Source organism: Girardinichthys multiradiatus, chromosome 18, assembly GCF_021462225.1.
Source record: "Girardinichthys multiradiatus isolate DD_20200921_A chromosome 18, DD_fGirMul_XY1, whole genome shotgun sequence".
NCBI lineage: Eukaryota > Metazoa > Chordata > Actinopteri > Cyprinodontiformes > Goodeidae > Girardinichthys > Girardinichthys multiradiatus.
In genome coordinates, this window is record NC_061810.1 from 18863015 (window position 1) to 18889258 (window position 26244).

The 26244-nt window shown below is 38.6% G+C and overlaps 1 protein-coding gene across 6 annotated transcripts in view; it reads left to right on the forward strand.

Moving 5' to 3' along the window:
• The window catches only part of zbbx (zinc finger, B-box domain containing), an 80314-nt gene extending 54476 nt beyond the window's left edge, over positions 1-25838 (forward strand). For 2 of the 6 annotated variants that reach the window (XM_047390884.1, XM_047390886.1), the window contains 5 exons: positions 830-906; positions 4938-5106; positions 21485-21655; positions 21755-21827; positions 24876-25079. In XM_047390884.1, the coding sequence (XP_047246840.1) occupies positions 830-906; positions 4938-5106; positions 21485-21655; positions 21755-21795 (458 nt within the window). In that variant the 3' untranslated portion in view covers positions 21796-21827; positions 24876-25079. Of the gene's footprint in view, positions 1-829; positions 907-4937; positions 5107-21484; positions 21664-21754; positions 21834-24875; positions 25080-25728 lie in introns of those variants that run through there. The other 4 variants (XR_007042268.1, XM_047390885.1, XR_007042269.1 and 1 more) reach the window with 4 other exon arrangements.
• The last annotated feature ends 406 nt before the right edge of the window (positions 25839-26244 follow it).

A 26244-nucleotide genomic window follows, 5' to 3' on the forward strand; every position in this document is an offset into this window, starting at 1 on the left:
AAAATCCCCAAATTTGAAATGCAGTCGTGCTCTATGTTTACAGGAGGTGTATGGTTGTTGGTTATTTATCAGGTTTAAAATCCCATCATGAAACAAAAACAAACAAAAAATAATCTCTAAACACACAGAGCACTTCTTTGCAATTGAATTCACCAAAGGAATCTTATGTTATCTGGATGTATATTGTGAAATGTCACTGGACTAGTCCCATGTTCAGTATATCATGTGTGAGAATTGATCAGCTAATGATAGAACAGGAGACTAAGGGAAAGCAGAGTTAATATTAAATACATTTTGTGAATTCTGATAAATTAGACCTGATTTGACCCTTCACCACTTACATAAGAGAAAGAAAAGTCAGCTATTGACTGTTGAAATGTCTATTCTTTCACAGCTTTCTCAAACCTTGCTTTTACTTTATTTCACTTGCATTCTCTTGCTTTACACATCTGCAAATATTTCTGTGTTCATCCATCATCTCTATCCTCTCTTCATCTTTTTCATCCTTCATTTCCACTACTTCCTTCAGCTCTTTGACCAGAGAGACGCTGAATGCCAATGCTATCAGCTTATTAGGGCTTTAAAGTGTCAAGGACACTTACATCAAATGTTAAATTTTTTCTTGAATATGTGATATGAAAATGGTTTCTTCATTGGTTCAAAATATGACAAACGAGGACAATCTGTTTTACTGTTCATCTTGAAACTTTAGCATGTTCTGAATCACACAAAATGTTTATTGAGCATCTTGGAAAACAAGTGTTATTCTTTTTAGCTAGAAAACATAGGTCACTTTTATTCTAATTTTGTTTGTGTGTGTTTTACAAAGAGAGTGAGGATGAAATGACCAGTGATAGCCTCAACCTGACTCCACCAGAAGACGACTCCTGCAGAGAGGAAGCACAGGTACATGGAGATTTACAAACAATGAACTAGAAATGAGCTATCCAGATGATTCATTTACACCTGTAAAGAGAAAAGAGAAAACAGAGAAAGATTTGCAAACTGACAACAGAACAGCGGCTAGCACCATAGATGGTAACATATTTTATTTACTTACAGTAAAAAGAAACACTTTTATCAGTTTCAGGGTTTTACAGGTTTTGTATTATGTTGTTAGTTTTCACAAACCTTTTTCATCTTGACATCTCCCAACCATGCCTCCTGCAACCCATGGATGGATGGATGGATGGAGAAAAATGACAGGCAGGCCAGTCTAGCACCTGCACTCTTACTACAAAGCCACGCTGTTGTAATACGGCTTTTGATTTTCTTGCTGAAATAAGCAGGGACGTTGCTTGGATGGCAGCATGTGTTGCTCTAAAACCTGTATGTACCTTTCAGCATAAATGGTGCCATTACAGATGTGCAAGTTACCCATGCAATGGGCACTAACACAACCCCATACCATCACAGATGCTTGCCTTTGAACTTTGCGCTCATAATAATCTGGATAGTCATTTTCCTCCTTAGCACAAAGGACAAGACGTCCATGACCACAGAATAAGCTTGGGCCCAGAGAAGCCAGCGACATTCCTGGGTGTTGTTGATATACTGCTTTCACTTTGCACGGTGTGCTTATGTTTACATGCAGAGATTTCTCCAGATTCTCTGAATCTTTTGTAGATATTATAGATTGTAGATAATGAAATCCCTATCCCAAAATTCCTTGCAAACACTGAGAATGGTTGTTCTTAAACTGTTGGACTATTTGCTCACGAAATTGTTCACAAAGTGGTGAACCTCGTCCTCTTGAAAATACTCATAGCTGTTCATTGTGGCTTCCCATATTCCAGATCAACCCAGAGTTCTGATAATTCTCACCTTTGTCCATAAACCGCTGGTTTGATCTCCATGAATGTTAAGTGTGCATTCCTTATAAATTAATCGATTTTTGCATTTTACTCTTGAGTATTATTTTAGTAGATTAGTTCTAGTTAGGTGAAAAGTTTGTTGGACCTGAAAAGTTGTAAGAGGGAACAATTTTATTTAATACATTTCCACCTAGATAAAGAGAAAGCATATTTCATATGAAAGTGATTTGCTGGCAAAAAGCTAGTGCTCATATTCATAAACAAATAACCATATTCCCAAAACATAAGTTTAGAACCTTGATCACTTCAACTTCAAACCCCAGAATTGGCAGAGTGCATGTCTTTTCATCATTACTGTAGTTGGTGGAGCAACATTGTCTCCCAGCCGGCCTGTCAAACATTAGGGGTTGCCACAGACACGTCTATGACAATCATAACCAACCATATCAGTGGCAATGTTAAAACATACAAACTGGAAGCAAAATAAAATAAAAAAAATCTGTCAAAGTATCAGCTCATTGTCAAACAGTGAGCAAAGACCATTTTTTCTAAATATATTCACCACATTTCTACGTACACAACATAATGTTACAGTATGTGTGCTGCTCTTGTTGTCTGCTACAGTTACCATACTGCAGTATCAAAGGATGATTGATGAGCTGGTCCAAGGTGCATTTAATGCATAATTCAAAGCGTAAATCACATTGTAAACATTTTTCTAACACTGTGGTCCTGTAGTCAGCAGCAGTTGATAGTTGTTGATTGTAACTGTACTAACAGCAGGGAAAATACATCAAACCTGGGTAAAATTCACTGCACAATTTAGGATTAAGGAAGAAACATTGTAGTCAAAAGCTAGTATGACACCATGAATGTTTACACAGAGCTGTGATGCAGAATGAGCAGTATTCATTGACATTTCAAATGGAATGTCTTGTACATCGATTTATTAAAGATTTTTGTGGGACCAGAAGCTTTTATATGAAAGCTTATTGTCAGTAAAGGGCCTGTGTTACTTACTGTCCTGTGGCTGAGTTTTTTTTTGTGTTTTTTTTTGCCGTGTCCTGTCCGGCAGAGTATCGCTCAGAATTGTTGTCTGAGTGCCAAGAAATTGCCCAACAGATTTACTTTCACAAGCGGAGCATCACAGCTAATGCTTTAAAGCTCTGCTTGATATTTATAAAAGAAACTTTATTATAAACTTCTTTGGGAATATTTCAATTGTTACGGACACAGAGACTGAAATGAAAAGGAAAAAAGAAGCTCAAAAAATAAAGAGATGGGAATAAAAAGGGGAGAAAAGGAGGAAAGAGTGGAGGAGAGAAAGAAGGATGAAGAGAATACAAGATTACACCCTGCTTGCTTAAACACCTGTAGCTGTTTTTTTTTTTTTTTACAAAATATTACACAGTAATTCTGAATGTAAAATGTACTTAGTGAGAGGTGCAGCCCAATATAAAACATCTGTGTATCTGTCAACACCTGAAGCTGTGCCTGAGTTTTTAAGACCTTGTGACTGGTTGATGTCAAGAAAGAAACCATGGGGTGGAAACATGGAAACAGACTATCATGCTTTTACATGACAGCATGATAAAGGTTGTTACCAAAGTGATTTTCACAAAAACAGCGCACTGAATTTGATTCCCATCTCATCAGAACTAAAACATACTAGAAGAATAACAACACTGTTTGCTGTTATTTTGTTGCTTAACTGTAACTAAAGCAACAAATTTGCTGTTCAAGTTTTTGATGTCTAGGTGTTTTTTTCCTTAGGTTAGTTAGGCTTTTTATAGTTGCTACACTGATCTACAAGACAATATCAGTATCAAACTAATTACTTTACATAATTTATCTATAGCTCAGAAATACATAAAGCGGTGGTGTTAAAGGTGAAACCCACTGACAAAAGAAAGCAGTAACAGAGTGGATTAAAAAGAACTATCTGAATGGTCTCAAATGAGTAATCTACCATTTAATGGCATGAATCCCTCGTACTGTGGCAGAGGAATGAAAAGAAAAAAGAGGAGCAGCCAGTGCTTATTAAAAAGGTTGAATAAAATGATGTTCATGATTGTAAAGATGGTGGTTATCTGGAGCCTCTGGACCTAATTCAAACTGCTCCTGGAATGATTAGATAGTATTTTCTTTTCTAATTTTCTCTCTCTCTTTGCACAAGACTTTTTCTGGTCTCTTATCCTGTTAATGTCGTGTACTTTCTCCCCCACTCTTTATTAATCTTTTTGTCCATGTTTTTCTTGGTTTCCCCTCCCACTTCTGTATATATATAGTTGTTTTTTATATATATATATATATTTGCACTGTAAGTAAGGCAGCCAGTCATTATTAGAACATGTTAATCTACATAAAGAAACATTCCTTCCAGGTTATGCAGTTTCACTGTTTGGCCATTCAGTGTTTATCTTTTACCCTGACTTCCTCCTTTCTTTTCTCATCCCTGCTCCTTCCTTGCTCTGAGCATTGCTATTCCCCTTTGCCTTTCTTCCTACATTCTCCCAGACCATCTGCAGTGTCATGCAAGGCTAGCATTCTAATGTATCAGATCTAATCTTAACTAAACAGAGCTTGCTCACTTTGCTCCTGTCTCACAGGAGGACACACCGCACAATTGTGAGATGTTTTTGCCAGCTCCAGGGGTTAATTAAAAATCAAATCATCAAGTGGAAACAAAGGAAATAGGGAGAGCGGGGAATAATCTTCATTAAAAGACTTTGTCTTATTAATATGTATTTACACGCTCGACATTGAAAAATACAAATTTGCCATAGTTACTATAGTTACATAGTTAGATCTTATTTTAGCCCCATTAACTGATTTTATGCAGGGAAAAGAAAATATGTTTAAAGACAGGCTAATATATTTCACTCTACTGTTTTTTGTGGTTTATTTTCATGTTTGGTTTTATTACTGTTGTGCCATACCTCCTTTAAAAAAAAAATTAACATCTATTCATATTCTTTCTGCATTTCTTTCTTCCCTCCTTTGTGTGTCATCTCTCTCTCATTCTAACTTGAAATGTTTTTCCGCTGTTAATTTTTTATTTCTTCTATCTATTTCATTCCTTTATTCTCCTCTGTCCCTCCATCTGTTTCTACATTCCCTTAGGTGATGCAAAACCAGACTGCTGGGTTTGGATCAGAGCAGTTCTGTGATCTAGATGGGTTTTCGCCTTTAGGTTTGGACACGGATACCGGTTGCCCCGGCTCACCAGTGCAGTCACACTGTGACGGACTTCACACATGCCAATTTTCAGTGCGTGACTCAGACCCAACAGGTTGGTTAAAAAGGGGGAAGTGTTTTAATATGTATAAGGGTTGTTTTTGAATATTAAAGCGTCACTTTCAGAGGGTTCCATCAATCTGGAACATGTTTTTTTGCAAGTTGCATCAGGAAGTGTCACTGCTATTTTTGTGCTTCAAGAGATTAGATGTAAAGATTACCTCTGTGTCCAACATTTGCCTGAGGATACTTTCCAATTTGCAAGCATTATTCATATCACAAAGGCCTCATAATGGGATTTTCAACAAATATGTAAAAAATGTAGAGCTTACAAGAAACATGAAAATGAGTTTAAAACCCAAAGGAGTTCTGGCTGCTCGGTGAAATAAGGGAGATTTTGGGGTGGGGGGTGACAGACAATTTACTTCTTGCTGGTCCAAAGGGAGCTTTTCTCAGCTGTGCTCTTTTTTATGTATGTGTATGTGTGCCTGCTAATGCTTCTGAGTCAGTGTGCTTCTTTTTACCTGCGTTTAGTTTTTCAGTTCTTGGTGAAACAGGCAAAGAGATCTAGAAACAAGTCTTGTCACTTAACCATTAACCGCCTACCCCCAACTAACACTGAATACTAATCTTCTAACAAAAGAACTCATACAAATTACGCATCTTTTCTGTCCTGTTTGTCAGAAAAGACAAATCAGGAATGTAGTAGCTTTTGTTTTTTTGTTTTTTTTTTTTTTATTCAAAGTGCTCAGTGGCTCTGCGCATAAGGTTGAACTAAATTGCTAATATACAACTGTTGTCTCTTGGTCATATGGTCAGTTAGCCATTAAATCAAAAATAAAACTAGCATGTTCCTTTCACACATTCCTGCAATCAGTTAATTCTTCTCTCCTTCAGCTTCTAAATAATTTTTTTAGAACAACATAGAAGAAGCATATCTTTTTGATAGAGAATGTTTCATCCTTATCTGATATTTAGGTGTAATGGTATTCCATTTGTGAGCTGTGGACAAAAATCTATTTTGCAGGGTTATCATTAACTCTTAGCAGTACATTTGTACATCTTAGTTCAAGTGGAAATATGCTCAATTTTGCATTTACAGCATTGAAACATATAAACAGACAGATGGACAAACAACCTGAGAAGACACGTGGGCATACATTTAAAGCCCTGTAGTTCATAAAAACCCAGTTGTATTACAAATTACAAACACTGCACACATGTAGTAAAATACAGAAGTGCGAGGGGGCCAGTTAATAATAATATAATTATGAAGTGTCATAGGGCTTCTTAAAGATTTCCTGCATGACACAGAAATGCTGATTTTAATATTCAACATAAATGTTACAAGTCCATCTTAATAAATCACATTGTCATTTAAAGTCAATTTAATTCCCTATTTCAATTAAAAAATGTAACTTATGTGGGTTGATTGTACAAAAAAATATGTTTTTATTTATGTTAACTTGAATGATTATGTCTTACAGCTAATGAAAACCAAACAAAAATCACATTCTTAGAAAATGCAAATATTACATGAGACCAAATATTATTTATTTAATTTTTCATTTCTTAGAGAGCCTTTTCCCAACCATATTACAAACAAAATTAGGCAAATGGAAAAGGTGTGGTAGAAAAACATGGACAAGCAACAGTAATACATGCAGCCCTGACAGGATTGTGAAGCTAAGTCTATGCAAGGAATTGGGGGAGATTCATATAGTGTGGATGACTGATTGCATTCATACCAAGCTGCACTAATGTAGCAGTTCTCGCATTAGTCCTGACTTTGTACTGAATGCATGTCCTACCATTTCACTTTTTGTTACACTTTAACTGTTCATACTATCAAACAATCTATTAAATCCAGCATAAAAGTAAAACAGCATTTCATAAAAAGAAAATTGGGACCACAGTGTGATGGTACGGAACTGCTTTGATCATTCAGGGCTTAGATAACTTGATGCAGTTGATGGAACCATGAATTGTGCCCTCTAACAGAAAATCCTGAAGGAGATTATCAAGCCATCAGTTTGTGACCTTAAACTCCAGCTCACTTAGGTTGTAAAGTCCATATTGAAATCTGAGGAAGATGCTGTAGGATGACCTTTATGCTTAAACACTCTCTAGTGTGGCAGAGTTAAAACAATTCTGCAAAGAAGAGTGTGCAGAAATTTCTCCACAGTGATTGTCAGGGACTGCACAAACCAGCCAAAGAACCACAAAAAACTTGTAAAAAATTAATTCCTACAATTCAAAGGCAAAATATGTCAAAAGAAATGTTTTAAAATGATAAGCTAGGCCTAATACAAAGGTCAACATAACAGACCTCAACTCATGTATTAACACAAAGAACTCAAGTGCAAACTGACCTGACAAACCAGCCATATGGGAAACCTAAATAGTGGATCATCACACCGCAGTTGACACAAAAGGGGAAATACCAACTAACAGACTCAATTGACAAACAAACACTGGCCAGAGTAGTACAAATCAATTACCTATAAAAAACAATCACTGTTGAGTCCAAACGTTCTACCCAATATAGAAGAAAAACTAAACAAGAAATACACACAACAAATGTCCCCTCTCTATCTGTCAGTGGTATGACCAAACTAAGTGGTTATTCTATTTAAGGAGAGGTGACGTAGGTGACTCTTTCCTTCGATGTATCACTCCAACAGCAACTCCGAAGGTAACTAGTAAGTCAAACAAAAAGACATAAGTTACATTTATTCACAAAAATAAGTATGGCAAACTCACAAACAAAGCTAACTAAATGTCTATATTTTATATAATCAACTAAAAAGTCAGGTTGATAAAAATGATAAAGGTTTTATTTTAGGTGCAAATCCATATTATTTTGTTATCTTTACCAAAGAATGAAGTTGTTTTAGGAACAAGAAATAGACAGCAAATACAGCATGAGCATTACAATTACCATTTGTTGTCATGATTTGTGGGTGTTTTTGGGTTCGTCTTATTATTATTTCTTGATAGGTTTTGAATCATGCTTCTGTTTATTGTTTTCCTGGTCATGCTTTAGTTTTTGACTTCTTGTTCATGTTTTGCCAAGTTAGGTTTTTTGGATCTGGTTATGCTTTAGTTTCATGGTTTACTCGTTGTATTTCTATTAGTTTGTATTCAAGAGTCTCTGTTTTGCTCCAGCCACGTTTTGTTCTCTCCTGACTGACAGTTAACATTATTTGGTTCACCTGCACCTGGCATTTAGTCTCCTCGTTTCACCTGGTTCTTGCTCCATATATACACCTCTGTTCTGTTCATTCCTCGCGGAAACATTTCGGATCATGCCACCCTGGTTAAGGATCATGCCATGCCTGGCTTGTTACTGTTTTGTTCCTGCCTCCTCTTTTGAGTGAGTTTGTGTTGTTGTAAATATAGATCTGAGAATATTATTTAATATTTAATATTTTAATATTAATATTTTACCAAATAATATTCCGGTCTGTTAAGGATTGTCCTGTGAATACCAGCCCCATTAAGGCGATGGTATTAGGACAGAATAGAAAGGTGTGAGACGAGCTCTGGCATTATTGAACAGCGCGTTATGAGCAATGTTCTGGTTAAAACCACCCTTTAAATAAAGTTTATCTTAGCTTTAAAACATACAAAGAACACGAACCGGCCTGGGTGCTACAGATGGCATGCTAGCACCAAGATAGCCGAGTTCCACAAAACAAACTTCCTAACATGAAAACGTTTAGATCATTTCATCCTAAACCAATCTGTTAATCTGCCCAAAACCCAACCTCTGAACCTGTTGAGGGAATGTCGTCCCAAGGCGAAGTTTGAATAAGATATCCGTCGTGAACAAAGAGTTAGCTTCTCGCTAACTTCTTCAGTTTCTTCCGATCCGAAGGTGCGTTTGTTCTGTGAACAAAGGTTAGCTTCCCGCTAACTTCCTTAGTTTCCCCCGATCAGAAGGTGACCAGCTGTTCGTTACCGTAAACACGGTTGCGGCCGTCGTCTTTCCTCCAGACTCGGCTTGTCGAAACAGCTTGTCCACCGGCTTCTCTCGGAACACCGTTTGCTTCTGTGGGGCCTCGAAGAGAAAAGTAAGCAACTCTTACACCTTAATTTCTCCGTTCATGAATGAAAATACCGGATACACAGACAGTATTTCATTCTACGTAACTTTTGCAAATGATCGGTGATCGGTCCTTGGATCCGGTTGAATTTATGTATTTTTGCCAGCAAAAGACATTCAGCGCGCTGTGTTTCCTCCTGACCGGTCCCTCTGGCAGGCCGTATGGAAGAGAAAGACTTGTGGAAAGGTGGGGCTTTTATTTGGGTATTGGCGCCACAGGAAGTCCGCAGTTACCCCCTTTCCTGGCTGTGCTGGAAGAAGGTTAATGCACTTTATTTTGAAAGGTTCCAGGAAAGTATGTACCGGAGTTTTAGTGTTGAAAACCCATAGCTCTGTGGTCCCAACAGTGTATTTCTTAATATTAAAATCTTCTACTTACCGTCACGCTGCCTGTCCATCTGCATTCCGGGGTCTTCCGCTACATAAGTGATGACAGAATGTTTCCGCCAAAATTGGCCCTCGCAGAGGTAAGCAAGAGAGCGCCAGTGATCGCTGGGTTCAGCAGCAGATGGAGGAGGCGATGAGACATCTGCCGGCCGATCTGGAGGTTCTGCCCTCTCCACTGCTGCTGGAGCAGATGGAGCGTGAGGCGGTTCAGCGCCGTTCTCCGTCTGCTCCCCTGGTTGCGCACCCTGAGCGCAACCAGCAGAGCCGACGTCTTCCTCCCGCCAAAGGAATTGCTGTCGTGGAGCACCTTCACGTTGTTCGGCTGATGAAGAGGTCGATCCCATGCTCGCTGACGTAATCCCGTGTCTTCGCCTGCCACAGCACTGTCAGCCAGCCTCACTGCACCTCTGCCCAAGCCGTCTTCACACTCTCCAGCCCAAGATTCTGTGGTGACGCCAGATGAGATGGAGGAGCGGTTAAGGTTTTATGTTCTCCAGAAAAAGAGCTTCAGGAGGACCAGACTCCTGTATTCCTCTCCTGAGCTGATGGAGAAAATTTAGTCAGATGGAGGAGAATTACCGGACAGCAATAAGGCACTTTTACGCCGCCCACCTACATCCTCTCCAAGTCTCCAGAGAGCTGCTGCAGCTCAGTCCACGTCATGTCTCCAGATCGGTGCAGCAGCAGCTCAGCCCACGCCAAGTTTCCAAAGCGCTGCTACAGAGCAGCCCACATCAGGTCTTCAGAGCGCTGCTGCAGTCCAGCCCACATCAGGTCTTCAGAGCGCTGTAGCAGCTCAGCCCACGCCAGGTCTCCAGAGCTCTGCTACTGAGCAGCCCACCCCAGGTCTCCAGGGAGCTGCTACTGTGCAGCCCACGCCAGGTCTTCAGAGCGCTGCTGCAGAGCAGTCCACGCCAAGGCTTCAGGGCGCCGCTGCAGCTCAGCCATCGCCAAGGCTCCAGAAAGCAGCTGTAGCTCAGCCCACGTCATGTCTCCAGAGCGCCGCCATTGTGCCGACCAAGTCTGCCACAACCTCCTCCACACGCCGAGAGGACGTTGGAAGAGGGACTCCTTGGTTCAAGTCATCGGGGGTCCTGGCGACGTCACAGCTCAGGTCATTGGGGGTCCCGGCGACACCTCGGCTCTGGTCATTGGGGGTCCCGGCGACGCCTCGGCTCCTGCTCAACCAACTGAGGGTTTCGGCGACGCCTCGGCTCCTGCCCATGCCACTGAGGGTCACGGCAAAGCCTCAGCTCCTGCCCAAGCCACTGAGAGTCGCGGCGACGCTTCAACCCCTGCTCAAGCCACTGCGGGTCGCGGCGATGCTTCAGGCACTGCCCACGCCACTGAGGGTCTCGGTGACGCCTCAGCCCCATGCCCACGCCACTGAGGGTCTCGGTGACGCCTCAGCCCCTGCCCACGCCACTGAGGGTCCCGGCGACGCCTCAGCTTCTGCTCCTGGTCTAAAGGCCTTCCAGGGGTTCAGCAAGAGACTGGTCCTCATCCTGGTTCCTGATCCCTACAATGAGGGGTTTGAGGACGAACCGCCGCCTAAGCCTGTTCCTGAGCGGTTTGAGAAGGAGCTCATCCTCATCTTGCCCTCTGAACCCAGAGACAAGGGGTTCGAGGAGGAAGTGTCGCCGGATCCTGTCTCTGAGGAGCAGCTTGTCCTTGTTCTGGCCTCCGAGGGTCCCCCAGACTCTACATCTGTCTCTGAGGTTCCCGTCGGCGCTGCATCTGCCTCTGAGGGATCGCCAGGCTCTGCTTTGTTTATTGTTTTCCTGGTCATGCTTTAGTTTTTGTCTTCTAGTTCACGTTTTGCCAAGTTAGGTTTTTAGGATCTGGTTAAGCTTTAGTTTCATGGTTTACTAGTTGTATTTCTATTAGTTTGTATTCAAGAGTCTCTGTTTTACTCCAGCCACATTTTGTTCTCTCCTGTCTGACAGTTGACTTTATTTGGTTCACCTGCACCTAGCATTTAGTCTCCTCGTTTCACCTGGTTCTTGCTCCATATATACACCTCTGTTCTGTTCATTCCTCGCAGAAACATTTCGGATCATGCCACCTGGTTAAGGATCATGCCATGTCTGTCTTGTTACTATTTTGTTCCTGCCTCCTCTTATGAGTGAGTTTGTGTATTTCTTAAGATTAAAATCTTCTACTTACCATCATGCTGCCTGTCCGTCTGCATTCCGGGGTCCTCCGCTACATAAGTGATGACACTTGTCCGATGTGTGGCAGCAGGGACCACTGTTATTCTGATATAAATGAGTATTGCAACAGAAGAAATCTGTAGAGGACAAAGTATTTTTTCATGGCACATCACTGTACAGTGCATGAACATGCTTTTCAGCAGGCTCACATTTGTGTATTAAAAATTATATTTTCTTTTAACCTTTGAAAGTGCAGTTTGGGTACTACTTGAAGGTATTACATAAAGTCTGAATCACACATAATAATTTATCCAGCCAAATGGTGCATATTACAGTCTTGTTCCTTTGCCTGAAACTGTCAATTTAAAATTATTTAAAATTGTCAATATTATTTTCATTCTGACAGACTGAAATCATTTTGTTTGCTCTGGGGAATTTCCTTGCCTAAAATGACGCATGACAATTTCCCTTTACTGGGAAATGTCATGAGTATATTAAAGAAGCCTGATAGTAAGAGACTTGGAATAGGTAACTGCTACGCTTCTTGCACCATGCAGCCAACTGCTCATCAAGTCTTGTACTGTCTCTGCCACCATTGTAAAAGCTCCAACGATAATGGAAAAATAAAGTAACAGGAGAGCAGGACGTGTTATCAGCTTGATAAGACTTCCTGCATCTTCATGGCCCTCCATCTGTTTCCTTTATTTCTCTTTTTTTTTTTTTTTACTGAGGTTTAATAACTTCTGTCTTGACCACTGCCTTTCCTACATTCTGTCTTTGGGGCTCTGAGGTGTCATGGGTCTGGACACAAAGTCAGTATGTAGTTTCTTGTTGCATATGGATCTAGTACAACAAAAACTAGATGGAGACTGACATAGGCTCTATGCAGAGTTTTGGAAAAATCTGCTTTGGAAAACATCTACAAGAACATGCAAATACACTTTATGTACATTAAAATAAGTTAAATGCAAAAAAAAGTGATCACAAAATTGTCATCAACAGAGATAAAGGTACAGAAAATTTGCTAGATGAACAAAAAAGCTGACCAGAAATTACCGTCTTCTTATATTTTTTATTTATTTTTCAATGATTTAGGCTAGTTAGAAGCTTTGTGATCCAGTCAATAACATTAATTAATTGGCTGACCACCAGAGAGAACGAAGAAAAAAAAAACAGTAATTATATTGAACAGGAAACTATTGGTGTTTAAAGTTGCTTTCCAGGAATTGCTGATTGAACTTTGTTACTCTGGGTTGTCGTTTTAGTTTGTCAGGATGTTTTGGTTAAAGTGATTTTATTTTAACTTTGTCATAATTAGTATGCTCAGATTATTGTGAAACCCACATCTATGTTTTCTAGGTTTTCTAGGCATTCATGTGTTGTCATCGAGTTTTGCAGCTCTATGGCAAAACAAAGGCTTTGCTACTTGCAATTACATTCAAAAAGGTAAACTAAAACAATACACACATTTGTCTAATATTTGCCTTTTAGTTTTATTCGGGATAAATATGATTAATGGAATTATAATTTGCTAGCTAAAAATATTCAAAACATACTTCTAGTTGGAATATATTCCCTCATCAAAGCTACTGAAATTGAAATTAGTAATCCTCAATCAGAAACAGGTGGACCAGCGCCCCTGGCACTAAGGTTATCAGTGGAAACCTGTGTTCCTGTGAGAGAAAATATTGCATTAAGTTAGGTAATCCTCTATAGACTGTATCCAGGAAAAAAAGAAACAAAAAACAAAACAACATTGCTTGCATCTTGGTAAGACGAGTATAAAAAACCTGAAACCAAACCACCTAAATGCCTGAAATAAATAACTGGACCTGTATGTCGGTATAGATCAACATTTTTGTGCCTGTTAGATAAAGGTATAAACATGAACCATATCACTTGGCTAATAATAATCTGTTGTAGTTGTACATTTTTATATGCTGAGTTTGATTTAGTTAGTCATCAAAAACAGGTTAGCATGCAATGTATGGCAAAAACTAAAATATCTAAATATTATCTCATGAAAGTTGTGGAGTTCATTCTGAATCATTAATATTATTAGCTGATATTAGCTTATTATTAGCTAATATTGTTAACTGATCTGTTTTTTAAGCACTATAATTATAATAATAAAATAATATAAAAAGAAAAAAATATTTGTCTTGTTCAGATTTTCTTAGGCCCTCTCTTACTTTACCTTTTTTATCATCAGTGCGTTGTTCACACAGCAGCCTTGGACGGCGCTCTGAGTAATACCTGATTTGCGATGTGATGAAGGACAGCCATGCAGAGTCAATGGGAATTCAAATTCATTCAACCAAGATAGAATAAATGTCAGCAAATGAACTCAGAACATCTGGTAAATGCCTGCACACATGTGCTTTCAAATGCTTCGGTGTATTCTTTCTGCATGTCCTTGGACAGTTTAAGGCAGGCTGAGTGCCACCTGTTACCTCCTTTATATTTGTTCACACTAAATTTAATTTAGTACACAATTAATCCACCAGATTTCCCTTATATCCACACTTTCTTGACAGTGAGAATAATTAAAAGAAAATACTGTATCACTATGAGACACAACATAGTACAAATGTCATGGCTATGCTGCAAGTACTGTTTATAAACATATGCATGTCTGGGAGTTAGTCCAACAATGTCTGTCATTACTTTCTTGAAATATGAATACTTGCGAGCCAAGTCTATACTTTTTAACACGGATATATATTTTATCCGCCTATACCAATCTACAGTGGATCTCAAAATTTGCAGAATTTAATTTCCTTTTTATTTTCTAAAGTGCCTTGAGACAATATTTGCTGTATATTGTATAAGTAAACTGAATTAATTGATTGGTGGACACACCACTGTTCAAATGTCTTTTTGATTTTTTAAAAACTCAAAACTTTAATAATTCACTTAAAAACTGTTTTACCTTTAATGTAACATATATCAAGTACAGTTCAAGTGAAAAAATGACAAATGCATTTGTGGAAAAACGTCAAAAATACAAAGGTTTTAACAGTCAAGATGTATAAATGTGCACATCTTTCAACATTTGCTTTTTTAAAATACCTTAGGATTTATTTTAAGCATTCAGTCCACACCTATTATCAGTTACAGTGAATCTGGTTTACCTGAAAGTAAATTCAGTTTTTCTAGTGGAGTTTTCATTTCCTCATTTGCATCCCAAGTTGACTTCATAGTTTGCAGAGGCGTTACAACAAATCAAAAAAATCTAATTATAAAAAAGTATCAGGTAGCAAAAATTCAACAACATTCAATGAATCTGAGAAAATGTGAGACAAAAAGGACACTATTGAATTGGACATTTCTCCAAAATTGATCAAGGCTGAAACTGGTCAGGGAGTCAAATCCGATTTTTTCCGAAATGTGATTTTTTTTTGTGTGGTCATTCACATTACCGTATTTTCCGCACTATAAGGTGCACTGGATTATAAGGCGCACCTTCAATGAATGGCCTATTTTAGAACTTTTTTCATATATAGGGCGCACCGGATTATAAGGCGCATAGAATAGAAGCTACTGCAGTCAAACATTTGACAGGGGTTGCGTTATGCATCCACTAGATGGAGCTGTGCTAAAGAGAATGTCAACAAAACAGATAAGTCAGTCAGTCAAACATTATTATTGCACTACAAACCAGCGTTCTGATAACTCCATTCACTCTCATGGTAAGGTCTCCTCTACATAGAATTCTATTGAATAGAGCCAACGTTAGGAATGCATTGGAGTCTATGAAGTTGAAGTTGAAATCAAACGTTAGTTAAAACGTGAAAGGGAACTTTTCCCTGATTCAGTAAACACGTAAAAGAAACAGTTTGATGCACTAAATCAAACGTTAGTACTGTTAACCTTTCTTGTTTCTGTCCCCTGACCGTAGTCTGATGACACAGGGGAGACGCTTTCTCCAGGGCCGAAGTTACTAGTTTCCTCGGGGTTAACTCCCTCACTCATACGTTGCTGAGTTGAGCATGAAGAAACAGCATCAAAACACTGAGTTGTTGACGAGATTCGGGGTTCTTTTTAATGACTTTGCAGCACGTAAAAACACAGGGCTTACAGACTCATACACCGCTGCTCCGGTCGCCGTCTCTACCCACCCCACACACACAATAATACCGACGTCACTCCTTCACTCTTGATTCTCGGCTACGGCAGCACACAGCGCCACCTCTGTCCGGAGGAGTAATGTCAACATCTTCCATACACACACACGAAACATACACCCCACACACTGAGCTTCTAATCACATATAGTTCAGGCAATTCCTGCAACAGTACATTCAAACGTTATACACACACAAGTGGTGTTGGACTAGGAGTAAGCACAGTACAGGTGTTTACCGCTATTACTTCGGCGACACCCCTGACTACGGTAGCCGTAATGCTGCAAGCGGTGCGGCTTTGTAGTTTACCAGTCGTACTGAAACATTTTGACAGAGCGCCGTGTACAACGAGTATGGATCAACCAATTAACCAATTGATCCATATATAAGGCGCTCCGGATTACAAGGCGCACTGTCATTTTTTGAAAAAATTAAAGGTTTTTAAGTGCGCCTTATAGTGTGGAAAATACGGTACTTTGACAATGTTGCGGCTCCAAACTGACCAGCATGCGCATAAGAACAATACGAGCGCCGTCAAGCGCGGCACACGCATAAACTGGACTGCAGCAGCGCAGTAAGCACATAGAAATAGGTGTTATGGTTTAAGTGCACAACAGAAGCTATTTATTGTCAGTGGGTGCTGTGTGGGAAAGACATGAATAAAAGGAGAGTTAACCTCTTTATTGTTCCATTTTAGAGATATCTGACTGCCATTTCAGCACAACAAACTGTTTGGATGCAGAGACACAGCCGGCAATGATAGGGCAGGGATGTTAACAACTTTACAGACACCGAGTTTATTCAGAACTTTGTCATGTTGAGGGCAACTTTTAAGTATGTATGTCAGCGCCTCTCCTGTCAACTCCACAGGCAGAAGACTAGAGGCAATCCAGTGTATCGGACTGCAACAGGGGCAGATCATCACATGCTCAGTAATCTCGATAGCATTTTAATGTGCTCTATTCCAACGGTTGTTTGCGAATTTTACCTTACTACCTACGTCCCACATTCTGACAGTTCCTATGAGCCTTTCAATTAGGCTTGAATAAAGTTTTATTTCTGTTTATTAATGAGCTCTAACGTCTCCCTGTCTCTCCACTGTGCAGTATAATTCTAGCCCCTCGTCTGTTTTGCTAACTGCTACTGTTTTCTGCTGAGCGGCACAAAATTATGACGAAGAGTGACGTCAAATCACATCTATGCGCCTTGGTCGTTCCCACTGGAGTCACATTCCAAAATATCAGATACGAGTCGGATTCAGGACCACATAAGAATGTGGCTCAAATGTGACTTGAAAAAGTCAGGAATTTCTAGCAGGTACTCACTGTGTTCTACATGTGACAACAATCTGTTTATGTTTTGAAGTAGGATTGAAAGACAGACATCTTTTCTCTGAAAAGAAAGACTACATCAGAGAGAGAGAATCTATGTGGCCATCTAAAGAGGACTGGGGACAATGTCCTTTCAACATGATTGATTTGGAGAACTTTTGGAAAGGAGGTTGGGAAAATATTGCCAAGTTGAGATGTGGCGTGCTGACAGGTTCCTATCAACAAAGATTGAATACTGAAATTAAATCAAAAAGTGCTTGAATGAAGTATTACTTTAAGGTGTGCACACATATGCAACTGGGTTATTAAACCTTTTCAATGTACTATTTTATTTGAATTAGATTTGTCTTTCAGTTAAATTTTGCAGGATAAATGTAAGTTTTGAAATTATTTATCATGGTTCAATTTTTTATATTACAAAACACTTCACAGGTTTATTGTTGCTTGATTTTTTTCTGATATACACACATTAAGAAAAAAATATTTCAGAATTTCAAAAGGCTTGTTAAAGCATTTTTGCTCTATGACACAGTACTCAATCTTGCTGCTAAAAAGCATTTTAATGGTCGAATTGCTCCTGGATTACTGGGCAAGGATGCTCTTGATTTTATTCCACTTTATGTACTGCAGTGTTTTTAGGTAGAATCCTTGCACTTCCCGAGTGTCAGTCTGTAATCTTACTAGCTGCAAAACAGTTTGAGTGATGATAAAATTACATCTTTCCTAGGAATTAACCATGGCTGACAGAAGAAGAATCATTGCATGTACCACTTCCTTTGAAAGCAACCGTTCTGTGCCTTTAATTTAGGGTCCTCATTAACACTTTTCACTGAGCTAATGATAAAATAATTACAATAATGCTCACAGGTTATTGACAGAGCTAAGACATAGTGCTAAAGAGGTTTTTGTGATTAGGTTAATTTTATTTTTCTGTTTTAACTTTGTAATTAGCTGCATTCCATCTGATCACTGTTAATAGTTACCTTAAAAACAGGGGGAGTGAAATTAGTAAAAAACATATATTTTTTTAAACATTTTGTATCCTCAGGATTTACCTGAACAAATTTTCTGGTTAAAAATACATTTTTCAATTTGCTTCTCTCCGCACTTACTACTGTCAATAGACTTCTTTTATTTTGTATCAATTCCTTTTAAGTTTTACCCAAATGCAATATATCAGAATTATTTGCCACTATGCTTTATCACTCAAACAGTCAGGCAGTGTGTTGACATATTTGACAATATTATCAATTTAACAAGAGCACTTAACGTGTTTCTTTAAGATCCTTCCTTTGCACTAATGAAGTTAGAAATAGGCATTTTGTCTTCCTAGTGTACTGCATCAGTGTAAAAGATTCACAAAAAAACATCTGTGCTGAATATCCCTTGTGTCATGAATGAATATCTTAAAACACTTTTTAAAACCATCTTCTAATAGAGAACTATTTGAAATTTTTACAGTTCTTGGATAACCCTTTTTTGAGTGCCTTCTTTCTTTGAATCTCCCTTGGCACTAAATGTATATCAACATTATGCGTTGTGACAAGAAAACCAACTGCATCAAAATATGACTAAAAGTCATAGAAATTTAGAACTACATTATTAGAAGAGTACAATACATGAACACTGATTTTGCACTTGGCTCTTTTCAATATATAAACCTAGTACAGACCTACACTGCATCACACTGCAGTCTCCCCAAGTCTTTTTGGGGTATGTGAAATTGCAAGCAGTACTTCTTACGGTTTTCGTTCAACACTTTTTTATTCTTACAACTTGTATAAAAGGCCAGATTTTTAAAGTGCACAACTAACAGCTGTCTTTGTTCACTAATGTTCTCTGACGAACATCTGGGGCATTCACAGAACAGCTGCATTTTTTTCAGCACACAGCTGGATTTGATTAACTAATTAGGTGATTTCTGAAGGCAATTGGTTGCACTGGATTGTATTTTAGGGGTGAGAAAATAAGGGATAAAAATAAATGCAATGCCATTTTTTCTCCCTCTAGAATTATGCACTAATTTGAGTTGGTTTATCACAGTTAATCCAAATAAAATACTTTCTGGTTTCATTAGAAAAGTGTAGAGAGGTTTAATGGGTGTGACACTCTATCAGTAGAAGGAAACAGAAAATTTTATCTAAATTGAAATGACTTTGGTGCTAATGTATGTATGCTTAGAGGTGTTTGCAGCTCTGTGCTTTGTGCATCTTTCCTCCCATGCCATTTACTCTGACAGTGCAGGTGGTTGTGATGCTCTAAGTGGAGCTTCTAAACCAGCCTGAAGACGGGGACAACAGCAGAGAGGGAGGAGAGAAGGTGGGGTGAGGAGACAATAGAAGATTGAAAGAGTGAAATCTTTAACACAGGAGCTGAAACTAGTTAGACAGCCAGTAGCATGAGGAATCAGTGTGCTACAGACATACACATGCTCAGCCACACCATCATAGCTTCTCAGTGGGGGCCTCAATGTAATTTACAGTGAGCAGGTGGGGATGGATGTTCAATCTGATTCAATTTGATGTGGCTCGCAGTGGAGTGGGATGAGACACCACTCATTCCACTAACTGTTGTGATCATTTTTGTATCTCTCACTCTTTCTTTGTAGCCAGAGCCACATTCCTTCTACCTTTGCCTTTTTTTCCTCTACGCCTCTCCTTATCTCTGTCTAACACTCACATTTTCTGTAGGTATTTTCCAAGAGTTCTTTTTGGCACATGTCCTTATGTCTGTCACTGCATCTGTCAATTGACATCATGTTTTCCAAAACAAAAGTTTAAACATTGTGTGAATCAGAAAAGCATGCTTTACAAATCATATCATGTCTTCTCTTAAAGGAAAACACCTTAGGGGCAAAATAGTATATGTTGTAATTCAGGCATTTTTGGTAATTATATACTCTTTTTGAATTCAGAAGCAGCTTTCTATTTCAAAGGGGCCTGCTAAATAGTTTAACAAGGACATATTCACATGAAACTAAAGAGAATGTTCCTTTAGAAATGCTCAGACGAGCTTTTTAAAAAGTCAGTCTTTACCTATTCTTGTGTTATGCATGATTTCAAGCCCCTAGGTATTTGCTTGTTTGTGAACTACTTGTATTTCACGAGTAGAGATTATCACTCATCTTGTAGATCATTAACTGTAATCTCTGTTGTTTATTCTTTCATTAATATGGACAAGAAAAGCACCTCCAGCCACTTGCTCAAGAAAAAAACAAAAACAGATTAAGACCACATTTTAATGTAATTTTCATTTAACATCTTAAGTTTTCTGAATTGCTAATTATACAGAGTTATACACTATAATTAACCAGAGCTCCCATAGTATTTTATTGGTAGCAAAACATTGTTTACTATGTCAAGGCTAGTGAAGATGTTTCTGTCCATTTTTACTCTTCATAATCAGTAGAACTATAAATATTTATATCTGTTTCAATATGTTCTGACAGCATGTTGACCAGAATAACTAGCACTCTAGTCATGTCATAACCACATATCATGTCTTTTACAAACACAATGACAGCTGCAGTCTAGAAAAAGCAAGCTGAAAAGTGAAGGAATGTAGCAGATGATGACAGATTTTATGGAAAGTTCAGAGGGTCGGTGTTGTTCTTGCAGCATGTGTGCAGCAGTTGACATCCTGTGTGGTTTTTTTTATGAGGCAGTGAATGACTAAAATCAGTGTAGTAAATGGGGTAATCAGATTTTTTTCAATTTAGTGTTAATTGAGGAGCCCACAGCCACCTGATGCCAGTGATTAAGACTGATCCGGTGCATTAACTTTGTACGGTGAACAAGCAGTTTCCTTGGAAATATTAAGTAGCAGTCCTTTATTAGGAAATAATAGATGCTCTGCAGCCAGTCATTTTATTTCAATGATCTTTCAAAGTTAAATAAAATAAAGAATAAGTAAAGAATATGGCAAGTAGATACAGATTTTCATTTCTGTCTGAAATCCCTCAAGTAATATGCAAGGTGATAATGGGAAACTAATTCCTAAACCAGTAAACTATTGTTTAAGTAATCTCACGGCATGATCCAGGAAAATGAGTAGGTCCAGTTCAATCAAATCACAAACAGTTCAGTTAATTTAAATTGAAAGATCTGTAATGTTTTTTTTTTTTGTTTTTTTTTTACCATTCTCAAATTTTTTGGGATTTTTTCCACAGACAAAGTCGTCTCAAAAAGGTTTCTGGAATAAAATAAATAAAAAAAACACATTTTTTTGTAGTCTATGGAGTCGAATGCAAGATTTCTCTTTATATCAACCTCAAAACACTTTCTTCTTTCCCTCTCCTCCCTACCTGCTTGTCTCACTTTGCTGTGCAGAATTTGCTCCAGCAGGTTTTACACTTTCCCAGGCTTCACAAGCGATTATGGAGATCTGTAGCGTGGACCAGACAGGCTGTGAGGACCCTGATGTGGACACTGACATGACCGCACGCATGCTGCACAGTATGGAGCAGGAACTGAGACTTGTGGCAAATACACAGTGCATCCGTAAATGAGTCTGTTATCTATGATTAACTTGTTACCTTATTCCAAAGTTAATTTATAAACATGCATAATAATCTTCTTCCAAATCTCCTTTTAAAAAAGCTATCCAAGCCTTGGGATTGGAGTCCGACGACAGTGGATGAGAAAACCAAGATGAGAATCATTATTTCACATGGTGCGTAACATGCAGGATATATGTCCTTGTATCTTTATTCTTTACAAACATCCTGTGAATCAGCATTTAAATTGGGATGTTGCATTGAACTCAACAGTCCTGACTACTGAAAGAATTGAACCACATTGACTGAAAGTTATCTGACAATGATTATTTATGTTGTAAAGTGATTTATGTTCAAACATTGATGGAAATATGATCATATCCTCAAAATCTGTTTTTTGGTTACCCAAAAGCATTTGTATGGTTCTGGAACTCTTTGCAAATCCAAAGAAATTGAGGAACAGTATTAAAGTTGTGTTGACCCAGAACCTTAGTCATGGACTGGAACAGTTGGTGGAAAACTGTTTCATTCTGAAGAGTTAATGAACCTGGCACTGGCAACATATGTTTTTTAGGACATTTGCATCCCTTCTAAGATTTTAAGCCACATTTTCAGAGGATGTAGAGTATGCGTGTTTGAAGTTAAATATACTGAAAGAAAGTCTATGTTTCTGCCCTGACAATTTGTTCCTAAACATGTATGTGTGTAATTTAGCTTTTTCACCCTAACATCTCACCCACACTCCAGTATTCACAGGGTTTGGGTTCTCCCTCTTTTTGTGCTCTGTCAATCTCTCTCTCTCTGTCTAATGTATGTAGATCTGACATCATGTCAGATCTAAAGTCGCATGTAATTTGCTGTATAATGTTTATACGTGTGAGAAAACGAGTAGGAAAGTATGGAGCCTTGCAAGTGTCAGCGGTAAAAAAAAAAAACAAAGTTGGTGGAAATCTGCGCTCACGCTTTACTAAACTCGCTAAAGGCGTTCAGTTTTACAATCTGTGCGCTCAGATTATTAAACTGTGCTCTCAGTTTCCGCAAACTGCAATCCTTGCGGGCAGATCGCTCGGTGACATCTGTTGCATTAACGCTACCTGCTACAATCATTTAAAACATTTTTTTACAGTGTAACAAAAATAAAGTCATATTACAAGCTGTGAAGTGTGCTGATTAAAACATGGCAGTGCTTTAAGTTTATATATGACAACAGATCCGCTGAACGTACCTCGCAGGTGTGGGTAAAGCGTTCAAACTCTCGACAGATGTCACTGAGTAATTTGCATGCACGGATTGCAAAACAAAGCATGCAGTTTAGTAAAGCATGAGCACGGATTTCCACCGACTTTCTTTTTTTTTACCCGCTGCCACTTGTTTCTTTGTATTTTTTTACTTATTCTAAGGATCCATGCCCCTTAGATACCCTTTTTTTCTAGATGCCTTGTACTGAAAGGGCTCTAAATTTATACCACTCAGAAATTTGTATGGAACAGAATGTTTTTCAAAACAAACACTCATGAATTACCTTGCCTTGAACATTTTTACTCAGCTGGACATGTATGTCTTGTCCTTTCATAGACAGAGCAACTGTAATATTCCACATTCACATTACCATGATAAATTAATAATCAGAGATATTTTGATAGACAGCTTACATGGTTGACATGGGTTTATGGTTTGTATAACATGATATAAAGTTAATAAATTCATAATAAATCTAGTTTTGAAAAGCAAACGGGGGGTGTCAAATGGTAGTAAATACTGAATAAGTGAATTTGACATAGTTTCAGAGAATTTTGTTCCTACTGATCTTCTAGGCAAGTTTTAGAAAATCAGTGGAGTTGCTCCGTCAGCAATGAATCTTCTCCTGTACGCTTTCAGATTCCTTGGCAACCTACTGTCTTACTGGTCGAGAATGTTTCAACCACTTTTAATACGGGAGTTGGATTTTAATCACAATCACCATAGCATCACAATCACTAGTTTGTTGTCAGGAAGGGAAATCCTAGATGCCAGCCCCTCTAGTAAGTCCAGCTTTATTGTTATAGAGTACAGCAGAGGTGTTATAGAATTATAGTTATAGAGCCAATATAAAACAAAACAAAAAACAGAAGTCTCCTAATCTCTCCAAGCACACTATTATCTGTGCATTCTCACTTGTTCATCTGGCTGCTTTGTCAGCATTTAGTCATGATTTCTCTCCTGTATAAAGCCTTCTATATTTTCCATAGATTACTGAAAGTTATCATAATCTCAATTAAAAGGAAAAGAGACCTCGACTGAACAGCATGGAGCCAAAACAAAAGTGTTTTCTTGTACAAGAGAGGCTGCTGCAACCAAGCGAACATCTATTCTTGAACTCGTATTTATCCATGCAACAGTAGATTTTATAATATACATCTCAGATGGACCCACATAAAAAAAATCACATATTTGACAGGCTCAGGATAGAAATATATTAAAAGTAATATGTTTTCATAAATGACAAGTTTTATAAATGAAAAACATTTTGCACCACGCAAAAGGTTTGCGTCGCCTCCCAAGATTTTTAAGATATTTGAATCTATTATTGTAAGTGGTTTGCTTGATAACATAGTAACTTATAATAAATGTCTGCCCACCACCACAACTGTCTATCATCCACAGATAAACTCTTAATGTGACAATACTATCAAAATACGTTGGTGGTGTGGTTGACATTGATACACCTGCTGCTTTTTTAAAACATCCATTTATACGTGGCTTCATAAACACGGTCAGAAATGCTTTTGCCAATTCTTTTAGCACGACATATACAGAGCCTGAAGTTTAATTATTGTGTCTGCTCAGTGTTTGGAATAAGTTCAGTGCTTTCATACACATGAAATGTATTTTTCTCTCATTTCTTATTCAAATTGTTCAAACCGTTTGTCTTAATAAATGTTTGTGACCATTTGATAGTTTGCCAATTGCTGACATTTCAGCACATAGTCTGATGATGTCTTAAAAAGAGTCTACTGGTTTCAAATGTGCCTAATACTCTTAACACACCTTGGTACCAATGACATACAAACCGTACCTCCAGCTGGTTTTCTCTGCTGACATATGTCACCAATGTTTTCTGAAGTTTCAGGGAGTATTTAGGAAATGTGTTGCACATGACAAATCACATGACTGATCATATGCCGCGATGTGACTGTTGTATTTGTATGATGTTGAACCTTTAATGGGCGGATTTGTTTTTTTAGGAGTGGGGCCAGCAAGGAATGAAACCAAGAAGAGGAGATTGCAGAGAGAGATCGACAGAGTGCCTTGAGTCATTTACTCACAGAGACAAGCAAAACAGATATACATTTGGTGTAAATTGTGTTTATGAGGTGGTTCGCAGATGTATTTTCCCTCACATTTATATAAATGTAACTGTTAAAATAAACGCTGTTTTATTTGTCTCATTTTATGTGTATCCTTTCTTTCTGTAAACCCTGTTTATAATAGTCATATGGGAGTACTGTGCCTTGCTGTGAGATGCATGCCTGTGGAAGGATTAACTGAAGGAATAAAACAATTTGACATGCAAGGGATGAAGATGGGACAGGAGGTGACGGGAAGACAAATGGTGTTTTTTCCTTTATTCTCAGCAAGAGCCTGACTGTGTGTTTGTCAGAATGTGTATATGTGGGGGGACTCTTTGAGACATGACTTAAAGGACATACATTGAGGGATAGTCGGCGGTGCTGCCAGTTTGTTTTTGTTTTTTTTTCCTACAGGGGTAGGGAAGAATATTTTTCTCTGTTTTCACCACTTTGTTCCTTAATAAGGTTAGGATGGCACTGGATCAGGTCAGACTGTCTAAACATGGACGTGCATACACTGAGTATGCTCCTTTAGGTGATAAATTAAGTTTGTGAGGGAAGGAAAAGGAAACTGTGCCAGTGGTTGCTGCTTTTGCCATCTCTCTGTATTCTGGTGCAGGAGTGGAGAAAGATAAACACCAGGCACACAAACAAGTTTGTGATCTCTGCGGCGAACGTGCAGATGCTCTAATGCTGTGTGCTAGCATGTATGTTCCTCACTTCTGCCGTTTTCCATTATTCCCTGCAGCCAGTCCTAATCTATCATGGCCACCACTGTCCTCTGCTGAGATCACTACCCAACATCCACCACTTTATCTCCAGCTGATATGCATTTGAGGATCAAGCCAGGACAAACAGGTGGAAAATCACGCTTGCATTACAAAGCCAACACACAGTGAAACTGGAATTCAATAGATGCTAACTTCGTGATGGAATTTCAGATTAGTTTGTGAACTGCTTATTGTGTTTGGTGAATGTGAGTGCACATAGCCCTGCTCTTTACTCAGTAACTGTTGAGGTATATAAGGGCATTTTTTTTGGCCTGACGTTAATCGCTAGAAGCAGACAGCAAAAGCCCTGTAATCCAACAGCAATTACCACAAGGCTGATTGATAGCACAGGGACAGAAGGAGACAGACAGAGAGACCACGAGATAGACAAGGAGAGAGAGGTGAAAAGGTAGATCTTTGTTATTGTGTCCTTCACTGAGTTTATCACTTAATGTTTAGGCGAGGAAAATAACAGAGACATAAATCTGATGGAT